The following is a 21,302-nucleotide window of genomic DNA, read 5'->3' on the forward strand; positions in this document are numbered from 1 at the left end:
ACAGACCCTGCCACTCCCTTCCTGTCCTGAGTCTGGATCAGGCCACCATCCCACACTCCAGGAGATGCATGGCGTGTGGTGAAACAGGGGGTGGGTACCTCCCACCTGGAGTAATTTTTCTACCCTCAGGGCGCACCAGGAAGATGAAGGCTGGGTATCCAATGAGCGCAATGGCTGTGGATAGCTTCCTCTTGTTGCCCCCACTGTAGGTGCTGGCAGGCTTGTCTGCGTACTTGGTCAACTCCAGCTTCTTCAGTGCCCACTTGACCACCTGCAAGGCATGAGGGACTGCTGTCATCCTGCAAATGCCACAGGACTGGCAGAGCAGGCAGGGGTTGGGCTCCCTGGCACATCAGCTGCTGAGGGGACTACTAGCCAAGTGCCAATCAGGGAAGCCCCATGGCAGCCCCTGGCACAGCCATGAGCACTGGTGGGGACCTGTGAGTGCATGTGCCTGGCCCTGGCAGCCCATGTGGGCACACTGCTAGGGTGGCACTGTCACAAGAGCAGCAGCACTGGCTCAGGCTGCCACTGCTGTCCAGTGAGATGCCATCCCTCTGGCACAGCACCAGCCCTTGGATGCTGCCAACTGATTGCCCAGAGCCCTACCCGCTCCTCATCCTTCCATGGGATGCCACGCAGGCGGGTGTAGAGCTCCAGATGCTCCTGGGCCGTCAGCTCATCAAAGAGCGCGTCGAACTGGGGGCAGTAGCCCAAGCTCTGCTGGACCTGCAGGAGCTCCTTCAGGATGCTGTGGGAGAGGATTGAGGGTTTGTGGGAAGAAAGAAGTCTTTTTGTGAGGACTGCTGCTGAGCCCTCTTTCACATGCCTTTACACTGGAGCATCTTCGCCCAGGTAAAACCCCACTGGGCAGCCTCAGCACAGGGCCACTGTCTCTTGGCCCACATCCCAGGTTGATGGTCACCCAGGAGGACACGAGGCTGTCGAGTCCCACTGGGACACACAAGCTCACTCATGCTGCTTTATCCTGGGAGCCCTCCAAGCAGACCCCATCCCATCCCCAGGAAAGCAGGCAGCCCCCAGGCCCCCCCTTACCTGTGTCCGTTAATGAAGGCCTCTCCACCTGTGGTGCTCTCATCCCCTGTCAGCATCTTGAATGTTGTGGTCTTGCCTGCACCGTTGACACCCAGCAGCCCAAAGCACTCCCCGGGGCGCACACCCACACACAGCCGGTCCACAGCCAGGATGCGCCCAATCTTGCGGGACTTGTACACCTGGCAGGCAAGTGGAGGGGGACTCAACACACCAGAAGCCACCTGGACCCACTGCCCCACCCACGTCCCTGGGCTGCGCTGGTCCCTGGAGTCTCCTTGCAGCCTGACGCAGCCCCCACCTTCGTGAGGTTCTCGATCTTTAGCATGTCATTGTCAGCGTCACCACGCAGGACCCGGTGCCTCTCATTGGCCACATCAATGTCATCCTCAATGGGTTTGGTGGAGACGGGCAGTCGCCTGTGGGAGGGGGCAGAGGCAGGGGGGAATGTGGGACCAGGAGCTGCACCCCTGACAGGACCAGGCAGCTCCCACTCAACACTGCCAGAAGGGCAGCCTGAAGCTCAAGGCTCCCAATGGCAAATCTTTACCCCAACATCCCTGCCCTGTGCCACACTCACTGGGGCTTCCGGAAGAAATTGTACTGGCACATGATGGTGATGAAGAAGCCAACAAAGCCTTCAATTGTCATGGCAACAAGCCCCCGTGTCACGATGTCCCATTCGAAGGGTGATTTCATTTTATCAAACTGCCCTGGATAGGAGGAAGAGCATAGAGCAGCTGGGGACACCTTCCTATGGAGACAGCTTGGTTGTCCCATGACAATGACAGCGCTCCCATGCTCGCCCACCACAGCTGGCCGAGCTGACCACAACACAATGCCCTCTCAGAGCATGGGTGCTGTGGAAATCATCTGGCAAGTTTTCAGCCTCAGTAGGATGAATCAACCCAGCTGAGAGTGGAATCACAGGGATTTGTCAAACCCTGACCCAAAACTGCCCCTCACAATGCCAGCAGCACCTGGATTATGTACAGAAGCTGCTCAAAAACCAGAGAGCAGAGGAGCTTCTGAGGCCAGGATGAAGCTGTAAGTGACAAAAGGCTTGTGTTGGTTGGGCAGCACAGCCCCCAAGAAACCCTGTCAGTAAGGAGAGTCCCTGCAGCCTCCATCCCTCCTGTCACAGCACAGATCCACCACGGCCCACCACAGCTATGCTATGCCACCACTAAGATCCACCACAGCCTCACCACGGCCCATCACAGGCAGTGGGCAGCAGTAGCAGAACCACACACTTCTGTCAGGGCTCACACTGTCCTCTCCCCATGGGGCTGCTATTTGGGATGGCCCAAGGAACCACTTTCAGAAATGCTGGCACCATGCCACAGCTGACCCCCAGCTGTGTCTTTTTCTGTGCCCCATCTAGTCCACCCCCTTGGCTTTTTACTCCAGGTTGCTCTGGGCCTCGGGACACCCCCATGGGGCAGGGAGAGGGGATGTGCCAGCATCATGGTCCCCTCCAGCTCCACATGCCCTGGCACAAGGGAAGGAGAGAACAAGAGGCCATACCAATCTTGGCATAGTATTCATTGATGTATTCATTGTAGGCCATCTCCATCAGGCCATGGCCCAGGTTGTAGTTAGGAAACACGAGGAAGCAGCTCTTCAGGTAGCTGTTCACCACCTTCAGGTCCTGTGGGGACAGCAGAGACCACAACCATCAAATAACCCTGAGTGAGTGGTGGGATCAGGATCCCCAAGATCCAGCCCAGTCAGGTCTCATGGCTGATCCTGCTGGAAACAGAAACCTCCTGAGGTCCCTCCTAGCCTGAGCTGCCTCACAAACAGAATGGCAACATCTCCCTTCCCAGTGGCCCTCAGCAGAGCTGTGAATGCCATACCTTGTCGTGCTCAAAGAGCTGCAGCAGAAACGTGGCGACAGTGGCTGTGATGCCAATGAAGAGATTGATGACGATGAGGAAGACGTAAGCAGAGCTGGGCACCTCAAACCAGAAGGATGCTGGGTACATGATAGGGGTGATGGACCAGCTGGGGAGGCGAGAAGAAGCAGCACACGTCAGTATGGCAGCAGAGGGGCCCCCAGCCTTGGCACTGCCCATCTCCATCCTGCTGTTCCCAGGCTCTCCCACCCCAGCCCTCACAGCCACTGCACTCCAACCAGCTATGGGAGCTGCAGAATATCACAGAATGGTTTGAATTGGAAAGGACCTTTCAAGGTCATCTAATCCAGTCCCCGGCCATGGGCAGGGACACCTTCCACTAGTGCTCCAAGCTGTCCAACCTAGCCTTGAACATTTCCACAGATGGGCAGCCACAGCTTCTCTGGGCAATCTGTGCCAAGGCCTCACCGCCCCCATTATGAAAAATTTCTTCTTAATATCTGGTCTAAATGGCTATCTTTTAGTTTAAAACCACCACCCCGTAAGACCCTGGAGGCATCCCTGGTGCCTCCTGACTACCCCCCTCTGAGCAACATACCCATAGAGCAGGAAGAGGGAGAGGACAGCAGGGAAGTTGGTGGGAGAAGTATATGCTGGGAGGTCAAACACGAACAGGATGATGATGCAGCACGTGGCTGGCACCAGGTAGTTTAGCTGGAGAAGACAGAAACTTCTGTGACTGCCCACTCCCTGGCACAGCTCCGTAGGCTTGGCCAGTGGGGCCACGTGTCCCGCTTACCATGTCCCACATGTAGTTGGCCAACCAGTAGATGACGGGGTCACAGCCACTCACAAACTGCAAGTGTTTGGCCTTGGTGGCCTTTTCAGCCACCAGGAATACCACAAAGCTGGCTGGGACGAAGGACATGGCCACAATGATGAAGATGGCAATCACCACATCTGTGCCTTGCAGGCTGGATGGGGAGCAAGGAGAGCATGGACTCCATCACCCTCAGTTGCTTGAGAAGGGCCACCCACCCAGGTGTGGGACAGTCACTGTGCACAGATCAGGGCATGGCACAGGGACTCCCACATCACAGCCACCCTGTCACTTGCCACCATGCAGCCTGTGGAGCAGAAGCCTTGGTCTTCCCATGCAACCAACAGTAAAAAGCCCCCTCCCTCCCATGGCACAGCCACCCTCCCTCAGACCCTCTCCTTGGACCTACAGGTAATCCAGGGACAGGCTGGCACTCGTTTTGTTCATGGGGTGATTGGTGACTGTGATGCCTGCAACAACAACCAAGAAGAAACATGGAAGCATGAAAACTGGCTTGGGACAGAGACCCCTGTCCCTGGTCTGCCCGGTCCTGGCTCTGAGCAGGATGGGTTTCCAACCTGAAGCTCAAGAGCAGCTGGGCTCTCTGAAGCAACTCAGCACCTCAAGACCAAGCCCTCCCCACACTGGAGAGCACCCATAGACATGTCACAAGTCCAGGCACTTCCAGGCAGCACTTTGGGACATTCCAGCCCAGGCCTGGCAAAGAGCTCATCCCAGCTGTCATATCTCAGAGCTGAGGTGTGTGAACCCCTGTTCCAGCCTGCTTGGCCCAAGGTGGACACTGCACTTTGGAGCCTGGTTGGACCATACCCTAATGCTGTTCCTGACATGCTCCTGCCCTCAAGCACCTGCAGATCCTCACCATAGGCAGCAGGGTTGCCCTTGCTCTTGGGCAGGTTGGCTCTCAGGATGGCGTTGTTGAGGGCATTGAGGTAAGTGGGCATGCTGTGGTAGCCCTTATTGTTGTAGAAGACCTGGAGGAGGAGAGAGGAACAGTGGGACATGGCAAGAGAGCTGGGCCCAAACATGTACTGGGAGAGAGGGATAGGATGGGCTGGACAGCCACCCACAGGGCAGGCATCCTGTGCTCAAGGCAGTAGGGAGAATAGCCCATTGCTGACTGTGCTGGGCCAGACCTGTTGACCACTCCCCTGTGGCTGGAGCCTCCCAAAGCACTTGGAGAGCAATGCAGAAGAGCAGTCCCAGGGGCTCCTTCTGCCCTCTTTCCTCCCCACCTATCTCCCCTGCCCTGAGGTGCAGTGCTGTCCCACCTGGGCCGTTCTCCGCACAGCAATCTTGCGCACTGTGGCTGGAGCTCTGGCTCCGAAGGAGGCTGGGATGGATTTCTGGACGTTTCCAAACGTGAGTGCCCCATATCTGTGGGACAAGGCACTGCTGAGGAAGCTGCAACTGCTGTCCCCTCACCTCCAGGGGTGGAACCATGCTTGAGCATGTTGCTGACTCCAGCCAGCACCCTGGGGCAGGTGTCCCCAGACCCCTGGTTCTCACCCCTGCTCTATGCTGCAGGACAGACCCTCCCAGAGTCCCCTCTTGCCTGTGCAGCCGGAAGCGGTCCGAGGTGTAGAGCAGATACTCAGAGACGTTGCGCCCTGTGATGTCTGTCAGGATGTCCCCTGTCACTACCTTCATCTGTGGAGGATGGCCCCCCACGCCACTAGGGCAGGAGAAGCCAGTCCCCTGCATGGAGCACGTGCACTTGATGGGCTCATGGATGATGCGGGGCAGGGCAGGGGCTGAGGTCACTGTCCCTGAGGAGCAGAAGGGGTGGCTCACAGCCAGGCTCCTGCCGGCCCCAGCTGCTGGGACAGCATGAGGGTGGAGCGGCTGGGCAGGCAGGGTCCTGGTGACCAAGAGATGAACACACAAAAAGCTTTGGGGGGACAGAGATTCAGAGACGGGCCATGAGGTGTGGCTGAAGAAAGAAAGGGCTGGGGACCATATCCAGCAAAGGTGACACAAGGCTGGCCACGGGGCTTTGTGACAGTGTCACCATCCAAGGAGCTCTACTGGCATGGCTGGGGTTCAATGGGGACAGTGTTCCAGGGTCAAAGCCACAAGTTCTGCCCAACAGAGCTCTGCTGTGTGGCCAGGCCAGACTAACAGGTACTCCCAGAGGTCCCTGGAGCCACTTCTGTGAGGAGAGGCATTGTCTCCCTGCTGGAGACAAATCCCAGACACAAGAGCACCCAGCATTAGGTAATACCTTTAAGGGTGGAGAAGGTTGTGGAGTTCCAGGCATGGAGCAGGTCCTCATCCACTGACATGGGGTAGTCAGAGGGAGCCGGGGACGGAGGTGGTGGCACAAAGTTGGAAAGCGGAAGGCCCTGGGTGAAGGAGTCAATGCACATGGCATCAAAGTACTTGGCTGCCAGCATTTTGGACTCATTGCTATTGAGGTTGAGGGTCTGCATGGGCTGGTCCAGCGTGTTGTTAAAGGGTGTCTTGAGCACGCAGGTGGCCCCCACACCAGAAGGCAGATGGAAAGTGTTCACCAGCTGCTGAGGGCTGGCATCAGGAGACAGCCTAATGCTGCAGGAGCAAGGAGTAGGAGACACAGATCTCAGCACCATGGCCATCTTCTTCCGGGACCTCCCTGAGGCCTTGGCACTTATCACGGGCACACACAGCCTATGCCTGGCATGACTGAGCTGCTAGTCACAGTGTCAGGGCTCGCACATGTCCCAGAGACACCTTGGCCAGGACAGAGATTGCTTTCTATCAGGGGACATGGCACCAGCCAGGCTCTGCTCCAAGCTTGAGCCAGCCCTGGCGCTAGGCCTACTCTGGGCTGCCCTCCCCACTTGCCCTCTTTACAGTCCCACAGATGGGCCTTGGCACGGGCTGCTGGTCACCAGCAGTGGCAGCTCTCACCGGTACTCATGCCGCTCCTCGTTGGCGTAAGGAATGAAGTTACCCTTGGGCTGAGTGTAGTTGTGGTACTGGGATGGCGAGAGGATGAGGGGTGGGAGGTCACCTGTGGGGACAAGGACAGGACCTTGCTCATACCCACACCACCACTACACACAGGGAGACTGTCTCAGCCTTGTCCTCCTGCAGCCAGTGGCCACACTGGGAGAGGCAGAACAGGTCGCCCAGCATGCAGGTAGGTAGGTGGCTTGCATGCACCTATTTCGGGCACGGAGAGCGCCACTGTCATGGCCACGCAGACAAAAAAGGCAGGCAGGAGGATCTGCGAGAAGAGGGCCTTGGTGTTGCGCTTGGCGCAGTGGAAGCGTTTGACGATCAGCCCATGGAATTGGCGCAGCTTCAGCCACGAGCCTTCCAGCTTGAAGCTTCCCCGACCTGCCAGGTCACGATCCTCTGCTTCCACATCTGCTTCTTGCTCTGGGAGGGAGAGGGACATCAGCCCTCTGGCACAGTTGCTCCCACACCTGCCTGGGCTCCCACGAAGCTGAGCCAGACACCCAGCCCAGCTCAGCCACCCCAAGGGTAAGGGCAGCACCCAACCCCAAGTCTGCCACTGAGCCAGAGCAGCGGTGCAGTCAGGAGCATGGTATCTGGCTGGCAGGTTCCTCTTGGCCCCAAAAGGAAAATTTAGACAATAGTTAAAAAAAAACAACCTAATTTGGTGCTTTTTTCTAGGACACCTCCATTTTCCCATCAGCTCTGCCAGCTGGTGGGGGGGGTCAGCACAGTCAGGAACAGGGGACAAGACACAGGTGGGAGTCCCAGCAAGACAGTGGGAGCTCTGTCACAGCACTGTCCCAACTCTGCCTCCCACTGCCCTGGTGGGAGGAAGAGGTGGCACATCCCTAAATTAGTCACACGACTTGTGAGATAACCCAGAACAGGATCTCTGACTACAGCAATAACCTCGAGGCACCTGCCTGCACCCTCTCTATCCAGCAATCCCAGCATCCAGGCGGGGAGAGCCCTGCACCTGGGGCAGGGTACGACAGGTGAAGCCATCACCTGGAAGGTGATTCTGTGCCCAAGGACCAAGAGGAGAAACCCAACTGGTGACAGTGTGGGAAGAGGCCATGTTAGTGGGGCAAGTCTGCAAGGTGGCACTGGAGACCCACAGGAGGCAGAGGCAGAGCCAACACTGGCTGCTCTCACTGGCTCCACACCTTGGCATGAGACCTCATGCATACCCTATCAGCATGGGGTGCAAACTCATGGAAAGAGCCTGCTCCTAGCCCTCCCACCCAGACTGTGGCTCTCTGGTTGCTGTGTTGCTGGATGCCCCATCAACCCCCTCCCCATGGGCTCTTGTCACAGCAGTCACAGCCACCCATCTCAGTCACAACCAGATACCCTGAGGTATTGGGTCAGCTCTGCCCACCCTGGGCGAACCCTCCATGTCCCAGCTAAGTGCCTCCCTCAGCCCCTGCCACTGGCCAGGCACCAGCAGCACCAACCTTGCAGACTGATGTTATCGGGGTCCTGCCGGTTATCGAACAGGGGCACGTAATCCCCAAAGAATTCAGAATAAGCCCCACCTTCATCGCCACGCACGGAGCCCACCGAGGACGCTGAGCGCAGGGATGCCTGCGACTGCGCCAGCTTGGAGCAGGTCACCAGGTTGCTGAGCTCCACCTCGGGCTTCTCTGGCATGGCTGCTTCAGCCAGGAGCTCCCCATTGGCTTCAGACTTTGGGCCCAGCTCAGAGGCAGGTGGCTGCAGGGCATCCTTGGACTCCTTCACGTCTGGAAGAAAAAAATGTGGGTTGCCACTAGCCATGCTACTCTACACTGCAGCATGGCACCAACTGGGGATGGATCATACCAGAGAATCACAGACTGGTTTGGGTTGGAAGGGGCCCCATCTCATTTCAGCTCCCTGCCAAGTGCAGGGAGACTTTTCACTAGACCAAGTTGCTCCAAGTCCCATCCAACCTGGTCTTGAACACTTCCAGGGATGGTGCAGCAACAGCTCTTCTGCACGACCTGTGCCAGGGCCTCACCACCCTCACAGGGGAGAATTTCCTTCTAACATCTAATCTAAACTTTTCTTCTTTTAGTTTAAAACCATTCCCCCCTTGTTTTAACACTATCTGCCCATTTAAAATCCCTCTCTCTCATTTTTACAAGCCCCCTTTAGGCACTAGAAGGTGCCATAAGGTCTCCCTGGAGCCTTCTCTTCTTCAGGTGAACACCCGCAGCTCTCCCAGTCTGGCTCCATGGCAGAGGTGCTCCAGCCCTCGGAGCATCTCCATGGTGTCCTCTGGAGACCTGTGCTGAGGACACCAGAGCTAGCCACTTTTCAGGGTGAGAGTAAAGCCAGAGTGGAGCAGAGGCTGGCTGCCTTTGGCTGGGATGGGCTCTGCTGGAAATCTCTCCTCCACTTGGGACAGGAGACTCCTGCGGCCACCAAGCCCAGCAAGACCACAGAGCCCCTCACTAGCCCCAGCAGCACCTTGTGTCCCCCCAAACAGCCGTACCCACGTCACTGTTCTCCAGAGACTGATCCTCCTCAGACACCTTCAGGAAGACCTCCTCCAGCGTGGTGTCCATCAGCCCAAAACTGGTGAGGTCCAGCTCTTCCAGGCTCTGCTCCAAGTGCTGTGGGAGCAAAGTGCTCTGTGAGGAGGGCAGATGTCCACATTGCCACAGCCCCGCGCCTGCCCACTCTGCCAGCCCCTGCAGGTACCTGGAAGAGCCTCTCAAAGCAGCCCTTCTTGACAGCCTCACTGGGCAGGATGTAGGAGAGCTCTGTGTTGGTGTCTGAGATGAGGAGGCAGGAGGCCACATACTTCTTGATGAACTGGGAGACACGAGGCTCAGAGCAGGGGCTGACAGAGGAGTGGCTCAGGGGGCTGTGGCCTGGCTCTGAAGCAGAGACAGTACCCATCAGGCAGTTCACACCTGGCCTCCCTCCAAGACCCCCAACATTTCCCCTACTCCCCAGTGCCACAGGGGCTTCCCTGTCACCCTGACTGGCCTGGGGATGGTCTTCTGCAATGTGGTTCACACTGGACATCTCAACCCACAGGGCAACCCATTGGCTCAACAGAACCAGCACCCGGAGAAAAATGCCACTGTGTAAGGTCTGGCCAAGGACCCAGCTGGGAAAAATTAAGGCTGAGCAATGGGGCCTCCCACACCCCTGCCCCATCCCTTCTGCCCTTCATGTGCCCTAAGGAGACTCAGGATTGGAGTACTTGGGTGTTGACCGCTCCTCTGCTAAGCTGAAGAAGGGCAGGTGCCATCTACTCCTTTAACAAACGGTCCCACTGCTCCCCAGACCTGTGCCATTCCTGGTGTCTGACTGCTTCTTCACCACTGTCAGCTTGTAGCCATCACCATAGGTGCTCTTGAGGAACAACGGAGAACCACAGCACTTGAGCTTGCCATGGGAGATGATGGCAATGCGGTCCCCCAGCAGGTCAGCCTCATCCATATGGTGTGTGGAGAGCAAGATGGTCCTCCCTGATGGCAGCACAAAGCCTCAGCAGAGGGGCCGCAGCTGCCACAGAGGAGCATGCTAAGCCCTGCTCAGCTCTGCTCACCTGGCTTGTACTTGAGGATGAGGTCCCAGATGGCCCTTCGGGCATACGGGTCCACACCAGCTGTGGGCTCATCCAAGATAACAGCTCGCGACCCACCCACAAAGGCAATGGCCACCGACAGCTTCCTCTTCATGCCACCCGAGAGAGTCTGCACTTGGCAGTGCCGTTTATTGGAGAGTTCCAGATCTTCAATCATCCTGGGGACAGGGCAAAAGCACCAGTAATGCTGTGGGGGCTGTATTGGTGCCCAGTGCTAGTGGGGAGTATGTAATGGCTCTTCCCCACATTGGATCTGCAGCCTTCGGCTGCTGGGACTGCCCAGCTGCAGTCAGGCTATGAGAATCTTCTGCCTTCTTCCACAGCCTGATACCCCAAGGGTGGGAAAACAGTTGGTGGAGCTGCTCCAGGGGAAACCACCAGATCGCCCCCCATAGCACAGCCCGCAGGAAGGAGACTCACTCATGCCAAAGGCATGGATGAAGACAAAGGAGCTGGAGGGTGCCTACTTGTCCATCTCCTTGCGGATCTCCTCCTCTGCCATGCTCTTGAGCTGTGAGTAGAACCAGAGATGTTCCTCCACCGTCAGCCTGTCAAAGAGCACGTTATGCTGGGGACACATGCCCAGGTTCTTCCGGATCTTGTCCATCTCTGTACGGATATCGTGGCCATAGATGGTAGCAGAGCCCGATGTTGGAGGGAACAAGCCAGTGAGAATGGACCTGGATGGATGGAGAAAGGCAACAGTGTGAGTGAGCTCATATTGGCCCCAGTCTGGCCCCAATCCCAACACCTCTGGGAGCATCTGCTGGGCCCCAGGCAAAGCAGTATCAGCACAGGGCCAGGAGCCTACTCCTGTCCCATGTGTGTGCCAGCCCCCCACCCACACTGCTGCCCTCTGGGCATGGTACCAGCTGCCACGGGCCCTACAGAGACATCCCAAAGCCCCTGCCTCACACCCTGCAGCTGGCCAGAGGAACATGGTCTCTGTCTGCTTGGACAGGCACTCACATGGTGGTGGTCTTGCCTGCACCATTGTGCCCTAGGAAGGACACAACCTGGTTCTCGTAGAGGTTGAGGCTCAGCTTGTTTAGCGCCAGCTTCTTGTCTGTCTTGTAGACTTTGGTGAGCTTGTCAATGCAGACGACCAGGGGGAGGTGGGTTGGCTCCTCTTCGATGCCCCTTGTCTCCTCTGCTGTGACAGTAGGATGGTGAGGAGCCAGGGGAGGGCAGGGAAGCCAGGCTTTGAGTGGAGTTCCCTGGGAATGAATCAACCCGCCTCCATCCCATGGTGGCTATGCTGGCTTGTGGTCCCTTCCCCTCTGCTTCTCGCCAATTTTCCCCCTCCCACACCGCAGTGGCAGCTCCCCGAGAGGCCACAGTGCTTGGCCCAGTGTCCTGCCCTGACAAGAGCACAGGGGTCCATGGCCAAGGCAAGACCCTGCAGCAGCGTCAGGGCCACCCTTGTGCCACGCACTGCCACGCCCAGCTGCCCTCACCCAGCCTCCGGCTCTCCATGGCACAGGCCTGATCCTCCTCCATGATGCTGAGGCGGGTGTTGCGTGACCATGGCCAGGTCCACTCCCAGGTCTCCACGCGCCCATTGCCCAGCCAGTAAGACTTCTGAAAAGGGAAGTACCAGGGCCGTGGCAGGCCGAACATGCCTGCAACCACAGCCCCAGGGTGTCAGGGCCAACCCTACACCCAGGGCCATGCAGAAGCTGCTGAGGACCGGGTCAGAGCTTGGCATGGGCATGGGTATTTTCCCAGGTCAGGTCACCACTGCAGGGTGGGGGCTGTGAACACTCCAGCCAGTTGGGCTCAGGCTAGCTCTGTGGGCAGTGCCAGGAAACAAATTCCTTTGGGATTCAGGTTGGGTTGGCTCATGCTTCAGCTTTACAATGAAAAAAACAGGGAGCAACTGAGATGCTTCCACAAGGTGGGGGGATAAGGGGGATTGGTGGACATCTGGCTTTGCTACAGCCAGCCCCTGAATTGAGACACCTGGCTGACACCAGCAGATAAGGACACATGGGAAGTGTCACCCAGCAAAGAAGCTCCTATAAGGTCTGGGGTGCCCTCATGCCCCTCTGCCCACACGTACCCGGGTGCACGGCCTCAATGTACCACGTGAGCACCCCATACACCATGGCATCCACGACCAGCATCATCATAGACAGCAGGAGGTTGAAGTCATCTCCTTCCACAGGTGACTGGCTGAAGGTGTGCCACTGGATACCCACGCCAGCCACCTCATACAGCGCAAAGTACTTGGAGCCCAATCCAAAGGCAGTGGTGGACATGAGGGACTGTGAAGAGGTGGAAGGAAGGGAATGGGAGGTCAGCAGGAACCACAGGCCAACTCCAGAAGAACAGGTCTGGGTGAATTCCTACCTAGTGCTGCCCCACCCAGCCCCATGGAAATGCTCCTGGCCCTGAGAGGCACCAAACTTTCTGGAGATGCCTCCAAAGCCCCACAGGGAGTTGGTTCATACAGGCAATGGCTTGCCCAGGGCTTGGTGACAGCTTGGTGGCTTTGTACTGGACATGAGGTACCTGAGGCAAACCTGGGACAAAGTGTGTCCCCCCAGCTGCTGCAGCCAACTCACCGCAATGCACTTCTCAAAGGCCGTGATCTTGTCATGGGCCACCTCCTCCCGGATGGCCACATACATGTAGGGCACGTAGCTGAGGAAGTAGATGATGCCACCACAGGCAGAGGCCAGCTTGGCCTTGGAGTAGAGCACCGACACCAGAAAGCTGCAGGGAGGACAGCATCTCCTTGGATCCCACCCCACCAGGACTTTCCCCACACCATCTAGTTTTGGTGGTGTTGAGGCAATAAATTGGCTCCCCAAATCAGGTGCTTGGAGGGACTTGTGCACCTCCACTGGCCCCTGCCCACATAGCTCCCAGCACCCTCGCTTCACGGCACAAGAACGTGGCACTGTCCGCGCCCCTTTACTGCCCAGCACAGACCAGGCAGCTCACCAGAACATGATGGTGGCCACAGCATAGATGGCAAGGAAGAGCCATATGATGAGGACGTCGCTATGCATCAGGACCTTGCCGTACTTGAGAATGGCAGTGAGTGCTGTGACCGAGATGGAGAGCTGGACAAAGCCAGTGATGAACCAAGCCACCCAGTGCACCGCATTGTTCAGGCCCATCATCTTCATCACCTGTGAGGCCAAAACTACTCAGCAGGACTGTCCCCAACCCTGCGCACCCCTGCTTCCATTCTCACTGGGCTGGGAGGGCAAGGGGTAGCACCAAGGGAGCTACTGGGAGTGGGCAAGACACAGCACCCTCTATTGGGGTACCAAGGAGCTCAGTTCCCTCCAGTGCTGGCCAGGGATCATCTCATGCTGGGGACACTCAGAAGGACCAGTTCCGCCCAGGGATTTTGGATCTGCATCTGCCCTAGTTCATGTAACCCAGAAATACATGGAAGGTGACCAGGGACACAGCACAGAATGTAGGGTGCAGATATGCCCACTCCTCCCCAAGAATCTCTTCCACCATCCCTACCTCTTTCAGGCGATGCTCCTTCTCTGTCACGATGTGCTGGATCATCATGGCCACTGAGTAGACCCAGGAGATCACCATGCAGAGGGGCATCATGTGCTCGATGACAAAGAGAAAGCTGATGGGGTAGAGGAAGGGAGAGGAGAACTGGATGGTGGCACTGCCACAGAGACCTGCAGACTCTGGGGCAAGGGGCTTTGGGGGGGCTCTCGCACTGCTCAGGGACAAGCCAGCTCCTCCTTAGTGCCCTAAAAGAACTCCTCCAGTGAGTCCACAGGACAATCCAGTGTCATGGCTGGCAGGCCTTTGCAGGCAAGTAGTAGCCACAGGCTCCATCCAGGGCCCTGCCTACCCTGGTGTGGACGGGGCCCTCTCCAACCTCCTGCCCAGGAGTGTTGGTGGCTCTGGGACTTCTACAGGTGCTGCCTCCAGACCACTGTAATCCATAACCACCAACAGATCCATGTGCCATTTCTTTACTCTCCCCTGCCTTCCTGAGCCTGGTAGTCCAAGGAATTGGACTTAACTGGTTGCTCATCACTCCCAGGGTCACCAATCTCATTCTGGCCCCCAAACTTGTTCTCTTTTCCCAGCTAAAGTACCCTGGCCTGCAAAGTGGAAGGAGGAAGGTCCTGCAGGTGAGCGTTACTCACTCATCCCGGGTATAACATGGGTACGGGAACATCTGTACATAGTTGCCAGGCTCCACCACATCGTGGCCAACAAATGTGTTGATGAGGGCACGCTCCATCATGTCTGTGGAAGAGAAGGAGAGGCCAGGCTGAGCGCAGAGAGGCCAGAGCCACGGGCAACTGTGTCAGGGCACTGACACTCACCCTGGATCCAGACAAAGCCGTAGAGGAAGTAGAAGCGGCCGCCAGTGTTGGGGCCAGGCCGCCAGTATGCCCGCCGGATCTCGTTGGTCTTCTCTGTGAAGCTGGAATTCTGCCGGATCTTGTACATGACATGGGGAGGCAACGAGCCATCCCTGTTGGTCTGGAAGATGACGCCTGTGGGCAGCAGAAGAAGCAGGGAGTCCACAGGGGCCAGCCACATCAGCTAGCCCACAGTGACAGGCAGGGATGGGGAGGGCACCATGAGTGTTGCCATGGATGAGACGGGTGGCATGGCTGGGGATGTGAGACACCCATGGGATGCGAAGGTACACAGACAGCAGGCCATGTCAGTCGGAGCCAGGACAGCAGCATAGGGCAGAGGATGGGCACCATATTCAGCCCACTCATCCACCCAACACATGCACCAAGAGACCCACATCCTGAAGCCAGTGGCTCCAGGGCACAGCTAGAGAAGGGCAAAGTTTCAGGGACCCCTGAGAACAGTTGGTTCCCAGGGACATACTGGCAAAGACTGTGACATTGTCCTGATAGGCCTGGTTCAGCGTGTAGTTGACAATGCTCTCCTCATCCGGGAAGCCTTTGAAAATGTCCACACTGACCTAGTGGGAGGAGAATCGTAGAATCACTAAGACTGGAAAAGCCCTCCAAGATCACCTAGTCCATTAACCCAAACACTATCAAGCCCAGCACTAAACCATGCCCCCAGGTGTCAAATTCACACATTTTTTGAACACAGGGGTAGTACCACTGCCCCGGGCAGACTGTTCCAATGCTGACCACTCTTTCAGTGAAGAAATTTTCTGTAAAATCCAACCTAAACCTGCCCTGCTACAACTTTAGGCTGTTTCCTGTTGTCCTGTCACTTGGGAGAAAAGACCCACTTGGCTGCAACACCCTTCTAGGTAATTGCAGAGACTTAGAAGATCCCTCTGAGCTTCCTTTTCTCCAGGCTGAGCTCCCTGAGCTCTCAGTCCCGCCTCATCAGACTTGTGCTCCAACACCTTCCCTGGCTCCTCTGCCCTTCTTCTGGACATGCTCCAGCAGGCTAGTGAGATCCCAAGGCCCTGGAAGGGTCTAGTACACAAAGCTTGCAGATGGTACAGCATGCACCATCCAAAGCCAACCCCAGCCCCTGAAGTCAACAGTGTGTGAGCACCTCTACCCTAGACATCTAGCCCAAAGCTCTCAACACTGCAGGAGCCACCACCTTCCCCAGAGCTCCTGTCCCATGCTCTTAAAAAGGTCTCTGTGGATCTGACCCTCTTCAGCCCAACAGAGCCTGGCTGTTGGTGGTTCAACCTTCCCACAGGTGTGCTCCACCTCACCTTGGCCATGAAGCGGACCCAGCCACAGGCAGCATTGTCAATGGTATCCAGCTGCTGGAGTAGGATGCTGGCATTAGGCAGGGAAAAGTTGCCGTTGAGAAAGTTGTGAAGAACATCACTGTCAGAGACATTCAGAATCTCTGGGTGCTTGTGGAGGTCAGCGGTCAACTGAGACAGAGAGGAAGACATGGGAGGGAGAAGGTGGGGTATGCCTTGCCACTCAGGTCACTGTCCACCCCCACGGACACAGGCAGAACCCAAAGCTCCTCCTAGGGATGAGGAACAGTGTGCACACTGTGCAGGGATCCAGACTAGTCTCCAAAGGAGAAGGTGGATACTAGGGAGTAACCCATGAAGAAGTTACAGGGTATCTGGGGGGAGGACAACCCCTTCTCCACTGCCAGAGCAGTAAATCCCAGGCAGGCTCATCCTCACCACACTGTCCTACCTGCTGGAGCCAGTGGATGCGCCTCTGCAGCCTGCCCTCCTCCAGGTAGGCTCGGATCTCAGGGGAGATGTTCAGCCATGCCTTGGCATAGTGGGTGACGTTGCCCACAAAGGCGAAGGTCTCGTTGGCCTGGGGGCCAGGCAGAAAGTCATACAGTGGGCAGAGGCAGGGGCTTCCTGCTCTCTGGGATGACTAGCAGTCATGGAGATACCTGCCCAGCTCCCACTGCCTGTGGGAGCTCCCTGTGTCTGGCAGTCAACCTCTTCCCTGCTGCACAGCCCATCTGCAGAGCAGGGTGGTGGGAGAAGAACGACAGGGGTCCCAACCTATGCATCCTCACCTTCAGGATGACCTTGTCAACTTCGGTGCCCACAGGTGCATACAGGATTTTGGGGTTGCTGGTCATCAGATGCACAAGGAGGCCCAAGTTTCGCTGCTCCTTGCTGGTGAAGCCCAGAGAGCTCATGTTGCCCTGCTTCAGTGCCTCAGGCTCGATGGTCCTGCAAAGGGAGCTCAGGCTTTCTACTCTGCTTCAGGTTCAGCACTCCTTGCTGCAGGCAGCCCCCACCCCTGCCCGTGACAGGCCTTCAAACTGACTCCAGTCCCTGCGTGGTGCAGCCCAACACAGAGAGCATCCTTGGCTGCAGGACAAGGCTGCGGTACAGCACCCATCCTGCCTGCTCAGCAAGGGGTGACAACACTGGCCTGCGCAGGGAGAACCTGGAGTCATCCCCCAGTGCTCCTACCGGTTGTTGCCGCAAAGGATAGGCTGCAGCCCTGCCCAGAGCTGCACGAATGCTGAGAACTGCCCCTGGGGGTTGTCAGTGCCAGACGGGCTCTCCCCGGTGCCCTCTTCCTCCTCTGCCGTGGCATTGCCAGCTGTGGCATTGGCGCTGGCCCAGCTGGTGCTGTTGGCCGTGGGTGGCGCGGCCTTGCTGGCACAGGCTCCCCTGGGCAGCAGCTTAGCCAGGGCTGAGAGGATGTCCATGTCCTGGAGAACCTTCTCCATCTCCACCAAGTCCTCGAGGAGGGCACGGAGGCGGTGCTGTGTGGCTGTGCTGTTCACTTCCTCCAGCTTCAGCTGTGAGTATGCATGGACAAGGAGTTACTCATTACTGGGACAACAGGGTCTGCTTGCCTTTAGGAAGGGACCAATGAGGACCCCAGGCAGTAGCAACTCCACTTTCTTGGTTAAAGGGTTGGAGCTGTGCCGAGGTAGGGCCCTCTACTCATTGCCGTGCATCTGTGCCTATGAGGCAGTGAGAATGGTGGCAAATGCTCGCAGGGACTTGCATGAGGACACAAGATACCACTCAAGACAGGAAAGGTGGCCCTCTGCTCCTACAAAGGACACATTGAGCTTGGGTGGGACAAGGAGTGGGACCTCAAAGTCAGGCTTGAGCTGTGCCAGCAAGGGCTTTGCTGGTCCTGGGGAGAGAAGCTGGCTCCCTAGGGACACCTAGGAAGATGCTGGGGACACACAGTCCTATCCAATAGGCAGCGTCCAAGCAAGTGCTAGAGGGGAAACCACCTGGGATCTTACCATGGAACTAGGTGGGGGGGTACTCATGTCAGAGAAGAGTGTGACCAAGAGAAGCCGGGCCATTTAACTGTTCCCCATCCAAACACAAACACAACACCAGCTGAGTTTGAAAAAATCCTTCCCAAGTTTCATCCCTGCCACCAGCCTACCCCATCTGCCCAGTTCTCACCCTGCTGACTATCCTGGGGGTGTCCAGCTGCTTCTGGAGTTCGGAGGCCAGCTGGGCAAAGCGCTCCTGGCGGATGGTTTGGCTGCCATTGCAGGCCAGTGTCCGGTATGCTGCCAGCAGTGGCTGCTGCCTGGGGGACACACGCAGGAGGTGGTGCAGTCCCCCTGGGTACTGCTCACATGTCAGCTGCTCCAGCACTGGCCCGGTGAAGAGGACATTCTACAGGGCAGGAAGTTGTAGGGACAGCACTGCAGTAGCTGCTCTGGCAGAGCAGCCCAGGTTGCCCCATGAGGTGCTCACCTCCATCTCGGTGACCAAGGCCTGGGGGCTATCAGAGATAGCAGGTGCCACAGCAGTGCTGGTGAGGCCCAGAGCCTGGGAGAGCATGCGGAGCAGTGCTGGACGGTGTGGGGCTGCCACTGGGTCCCGCAGCACCCTGTGAACCAGCCCTTCCTCAAGGCTCCTCCAGCCACTGGGGAGACTCTTCTGCAAGATGAAGAATGGGGATGGCTGGTGGGATGGGGGCTCCCCCCAGGTCCCCCTTCTTGTGTGTCCCCAAGCATACATGAACAGCCCCACAGCATCCATGGTCTCCACAGGGCAGGGAAAAAAAGGGATGTGCAGATGCAGGGAGCAGGGGTTCCCTGCATGCCAGACGCAAGGGGGGAACAATTTCCCCTGCTCCCTCCACAGCCACCACTCAGGCAGTGCCACCTCCCACTGCAATGGTAAATGCAGGCATAGGTACTGGTGTGTCTCATAAAACTGGGGGAACTGGTGGCAGCATCAGAATGGACCTCGGCCATCCCTGCTGCTGCTCTGCCCCCTGACAATATTCTGTCATGGCCCATCTACTGGTACAGACACCCCCAGAACACCTGGGGTGGGATATGGAGGGGACAAGAGGACAGGCTCTACCCTACCATGTCCCCTGCATGCAGCACCGCTCCTCACCTCCAGCTGTGTCATCTTCTTTCTGGGGCCAAACCCATCCCACAGGTCTCGCTCATGGGTCTCATCAGGTACCAAAGGAAAGGAATCAAAAAACTGCCGGTACACCTGCACCAAGATGAGAGCACGACTGCCAGGTGTGCCAAAAGTGGAGCACCAGTGCTGCACCTGCTTGCCCAGCAAGGCCCTGGCATGAGGCGACAGGGTGTAGGACAAATCCAAGCTGGGTTCCATTCACAGGGTGGCACAGACCCCTGCAAAGCCCAGAGGTCACCCACCTCCTGCAGGTCAATGCTGGAGCCCAGGAGCAGCTCAGCTGTGCTGTTGGGGAGGGACAAGTTCTGCATCAGGAAGCGCCGCAGCTCACTCTGGTCTCTGGCTGCCCATGCCAGTGTGAAGCTGGACCCTGCCAAGGAACAAGGCGGGAGGTCAGAGCAGCCCACCGGCATGAGGGACAGGGCATAGCACTAGAGCTGGCCCTGCACAATGCAGCAACATGGAACAGTGGCAGGACACTGCCACACGCCATCACTTTGCTGGGTGCTGGGCCAGCTGGTGCTATCTGTCCCTGCCCGAACAGGTAAAGGGGGCAGGCAGACCACAACCCACCTGCTTGGCTGCTGAAGTGGGTCTCCATGGAGCTGGGCTCAGGGCTGCTGAGGGCCTCCAGGTGCCGGCGCAGCGACTCCAGCTCCTCCTCCAGTCCTGGATGCTGCGGGTCGAAGAGGCTGCTTTGCTCTACTGCCTCGCTGAGGTGTTCCAGAATCTGTGTCACCCTGCGAGAGCCCAGCACCACCCTGGCTTCAGGGACAGAGGGATGGGGACACCTTCCCCAGAGCTCTGGGGGAAAGAGCCCTTCAGGTGCAGGGGACAGCAGTCCTGTCTGAAATGGGGCACCACTGCCCTTTCCTGCGCACTGAATCCAGTGTGCTAGGGTTCAGAGGAGAGCCCCAGCACCTCAAGGTGTCTCCAAGGGCCACCTCCGTCCTCCTCCCAGCACTGAATACCTGGGAGCCCACAGCAGAACAGACTGAGGTGTCCCCTGCACCAAGGACATGGTGGTCTGCACCCAAGCAGTTTTGGGGGATGCTAGCTTCTGCCTCAGCCCCAGGGTGGCAATGTCAGCGTGGAAAGGGGCGGGCTCTGTGTGGGAGCATGAGGGGTGGGAGAGGAGGTGCATGGTGACGGCAAGACTCACGTGGAGTTGGAGTACTGCAGGAAGCCAAACTCATCGCGCTGGCCATCGGGGCACAGGGACTGCATGATTGGCAAGATCCCGGCTGATGTGAGCGGGGCCGCCGTGTAGAAAGCTGGAGCCAGTAAGAGGGCAGAAGAGGCCAAGGAAAGTGCAGGCAGCAGGGAGGAGAGGCAAAGAGGCAGGGAGGCGGAAGGGGCCACCAGAGAAACAGACACTCAGTTCAGAAAAGCACGCGCTGGGGTCTGTGAGCCCATGGGAGGCTGGCGGCCACAGTTAGAAGTCAGCAACTTTCCCACCAGGGCTATCCTGGCTGGTGACTCTGTGGGGCTGCAGGCAGCTCCACCACCCCTGGCTCCAGCTCTCTTGCCCCCACCCAATCTTCCCTGGGTGATGGCTCCCTTGTGCCCCACAACACTGCCAATTTCTGTCACTTGCCCCCAAGATGGCCACCAACCTCCTCCAGGCTCTAGGCTCCTGGCCCCCCCTCTTAGTAGCCTCAGAGGCAGTGGTGGATCTCCAGAGGAAAAGGAGGACAAATACAACAGGGAAAACAGATTTGTCACCTGCAGCTCCCAGAGCCCCCAGCCTCCCCCCAACCCAGCTGCCCCAACATACGGCGGCTGGAGGTAGGTGGAAATGGAGACACAGAGTGGGGAGATGGGAGAAACAAGAAGCAGCAAAGGGCTGGCAAACCTTCCCCCCTCCAATGGCACTGAGCCATCATCCCTGCTGGGACCCTCCTGTGTCCTTCCTCAGGCCAGGGCAAGCCCAGAATGCCACTGCCCGATGGGGACCACAGGCCGTCATCGGGCAGTGCCAGGCAGAAGCCCTGCTTTCGCCACCCTGCCGATGACCCTGTGGTTAGAGATAGGTCAGTGCTGTTAACAAAGCCACAATCGGTGGGCACTGGTGAAGATTGAGCTTCTGGCAGGAACAAGGAACAGGTGCAGCATGGGATAGGCCAGCAGCCTCTTGGGGTGGTGGAACCCACACTGGTGGCCATGCCATGGTTTGGTGATAAAGTCAGTGCATGGCATCTT

General features: G+C 57.7%; 1 protein-coding gene across 5 annotated transcripts in view; it reads right to left on the reverse strand.

Annotated features, from left to right (window-relative positions):
• Positions 1-21,302, reverse strand: part of ABCA2 (ATP binding cassette subfamily A member 2) — a 34,497-nt gene that overhangs the window by 4,167 nt on the left and 9,028 nt on the right. For 2 of the 5 annotated variants that reach the window (XM_038156009.1, XM_038156005.1), the window contains 41 exons: positions 20,263-20,374; positions 19,674-19,840; positions 19,343-19,470; positions 19,068-19,172; positions 18,414-18,599; positions 18,114-18,332; positions 17,148-17,482; positions 16,742-16,901; positions 16,402-16,530; positions 15,954-16,121; positions 15,131-15,227; positions 14,608-14,781; positions 14,425-14,527; positions 13,775-13,889; positions 13,235-13,425; positions 12,853-13,003; positions 12,348-12,552; positions 11,743-11,907; positions 11,255-11,435; positions 10,753-10,965; positions 10,247-10,443; positions 9,984-10,166; positions 9,388-9,566; positions 9,179-9,299; positions 8,157-8,444; positions 6,901-7,119; positions 6,646-6,748; positions 5,978-6,303; positions 5,309-5,522; positions 5,025-5,130; positions 4,616-4,727; positions 4,142-4,202; positions 3,712-3,886; positions 3,511-3,626; positions 2,913-3,060; positions 2,581-2,704; positions 1,634-1,766; positions 1,355-1,472; positions 1,057-1,235; positions 610-751; positions 137-271 (listed from right to left, as the gene is read on the reverse strand). In XM_038156009.1, coding sequence (XP_038011937.1) covers positions 137-271; positions 610-751; positions 1,057-1,235; positions 1,355-1,472; positions 1,634-1,766; positions 2,581-2,704; positions 2,913-3,060; positions 3,511-3,626; positions 3,712-3,886; positions 4,142-4,202; positions 4,616-4,727; positions 5,025-5,130; positions 5,309-5,522; positions 5,978-6,303; positions 6,646-6,748; positions 6,901-7,119; positions 8,157-8,444; positions 9,179-9,299; positions 9,388-9,566; positions 9,984-10,166; positions 10,247-10,443; positions 10,753-10,965; positions 11,255-11,435; positions 11,743-11,907; positions 12,348-12,552; positions 12,853-13,003; positions 13,235-13,425; positions 13,775-13,889; positions 14,425-14,527; positions 14,608-14,781; positions 15,131-15,227; positions 15,954-16,121; positions 16,402-16,530; positions 16,742-16,901; positions 17,148-17,482; positions 18,114-18,332; positions 18,414-18,599; positions 19,068-19,172; positions 19,343-19,470; positions 19,674-19,840; positions 20,263-20,374 — 6,683 coding nt within the window. Of the gene's footprint in view, positions 1-136; positions 272-609; positions 752-1,056; positions 1,236-1,354; positions 1,473-1,633; positions 1,767-2,580; positions 2,705-2,912; positions 3,061-3,510; positions 3,627-3,711; positions 3,887-4,141; positions 4,203-4,615; positions 4,728-5,024; positions 5,131-5,308; positions 5,523-5,977; positions 6,304-6,645; positions 6,749-6,900; positions 7,120-8,156; positions 8,445-9,178; positions 9,300-9,387; positions 9,567-9,983; positions 10,167-10,246; positions 10,444-10,752; positions 10,966-11,254; positions 11,439-11,742; positions 11,908-12,347; positions 12,553-12,852; positions 13,004-13,234; positions 13,426-13,774; positions 13,890-14,424; positions 14,528-14,607; positions 14,782-15,130; positions 15,228-15,953; positions 16,122-16,401; positions 16,531-16,741; positions 16,902-17,147; positions 17,483-18,113; positions 18,333-18,413; positions 18,600-19,067; positions 19,173-19,342; positions 19,471-19,673; positions 19,841-20,262; positions 20,375-21,302 lie in introns of all 5 variants that reach the window. The other 3 variants (XM_038156006.1, XM_038156004.1, XM_038156007.1) reach the window with 2 other exon arrangements.

This window comes from Motacilla alba, chromosome 17 (genome assembly GCF_015832195.1).
Source record: "Motacilla alba alba isolate MOTALB_02 chromosome 17, Motacilla_alba_V1.0_pri, whole genome shotgun sequence".
Taxonomy (NCBI): domain Eukaryota; kingdom Metazoa; phylum Chordata; class Aves; order Passeriformes; family Motacillidae; genus Motacilla; species Motacilla alba.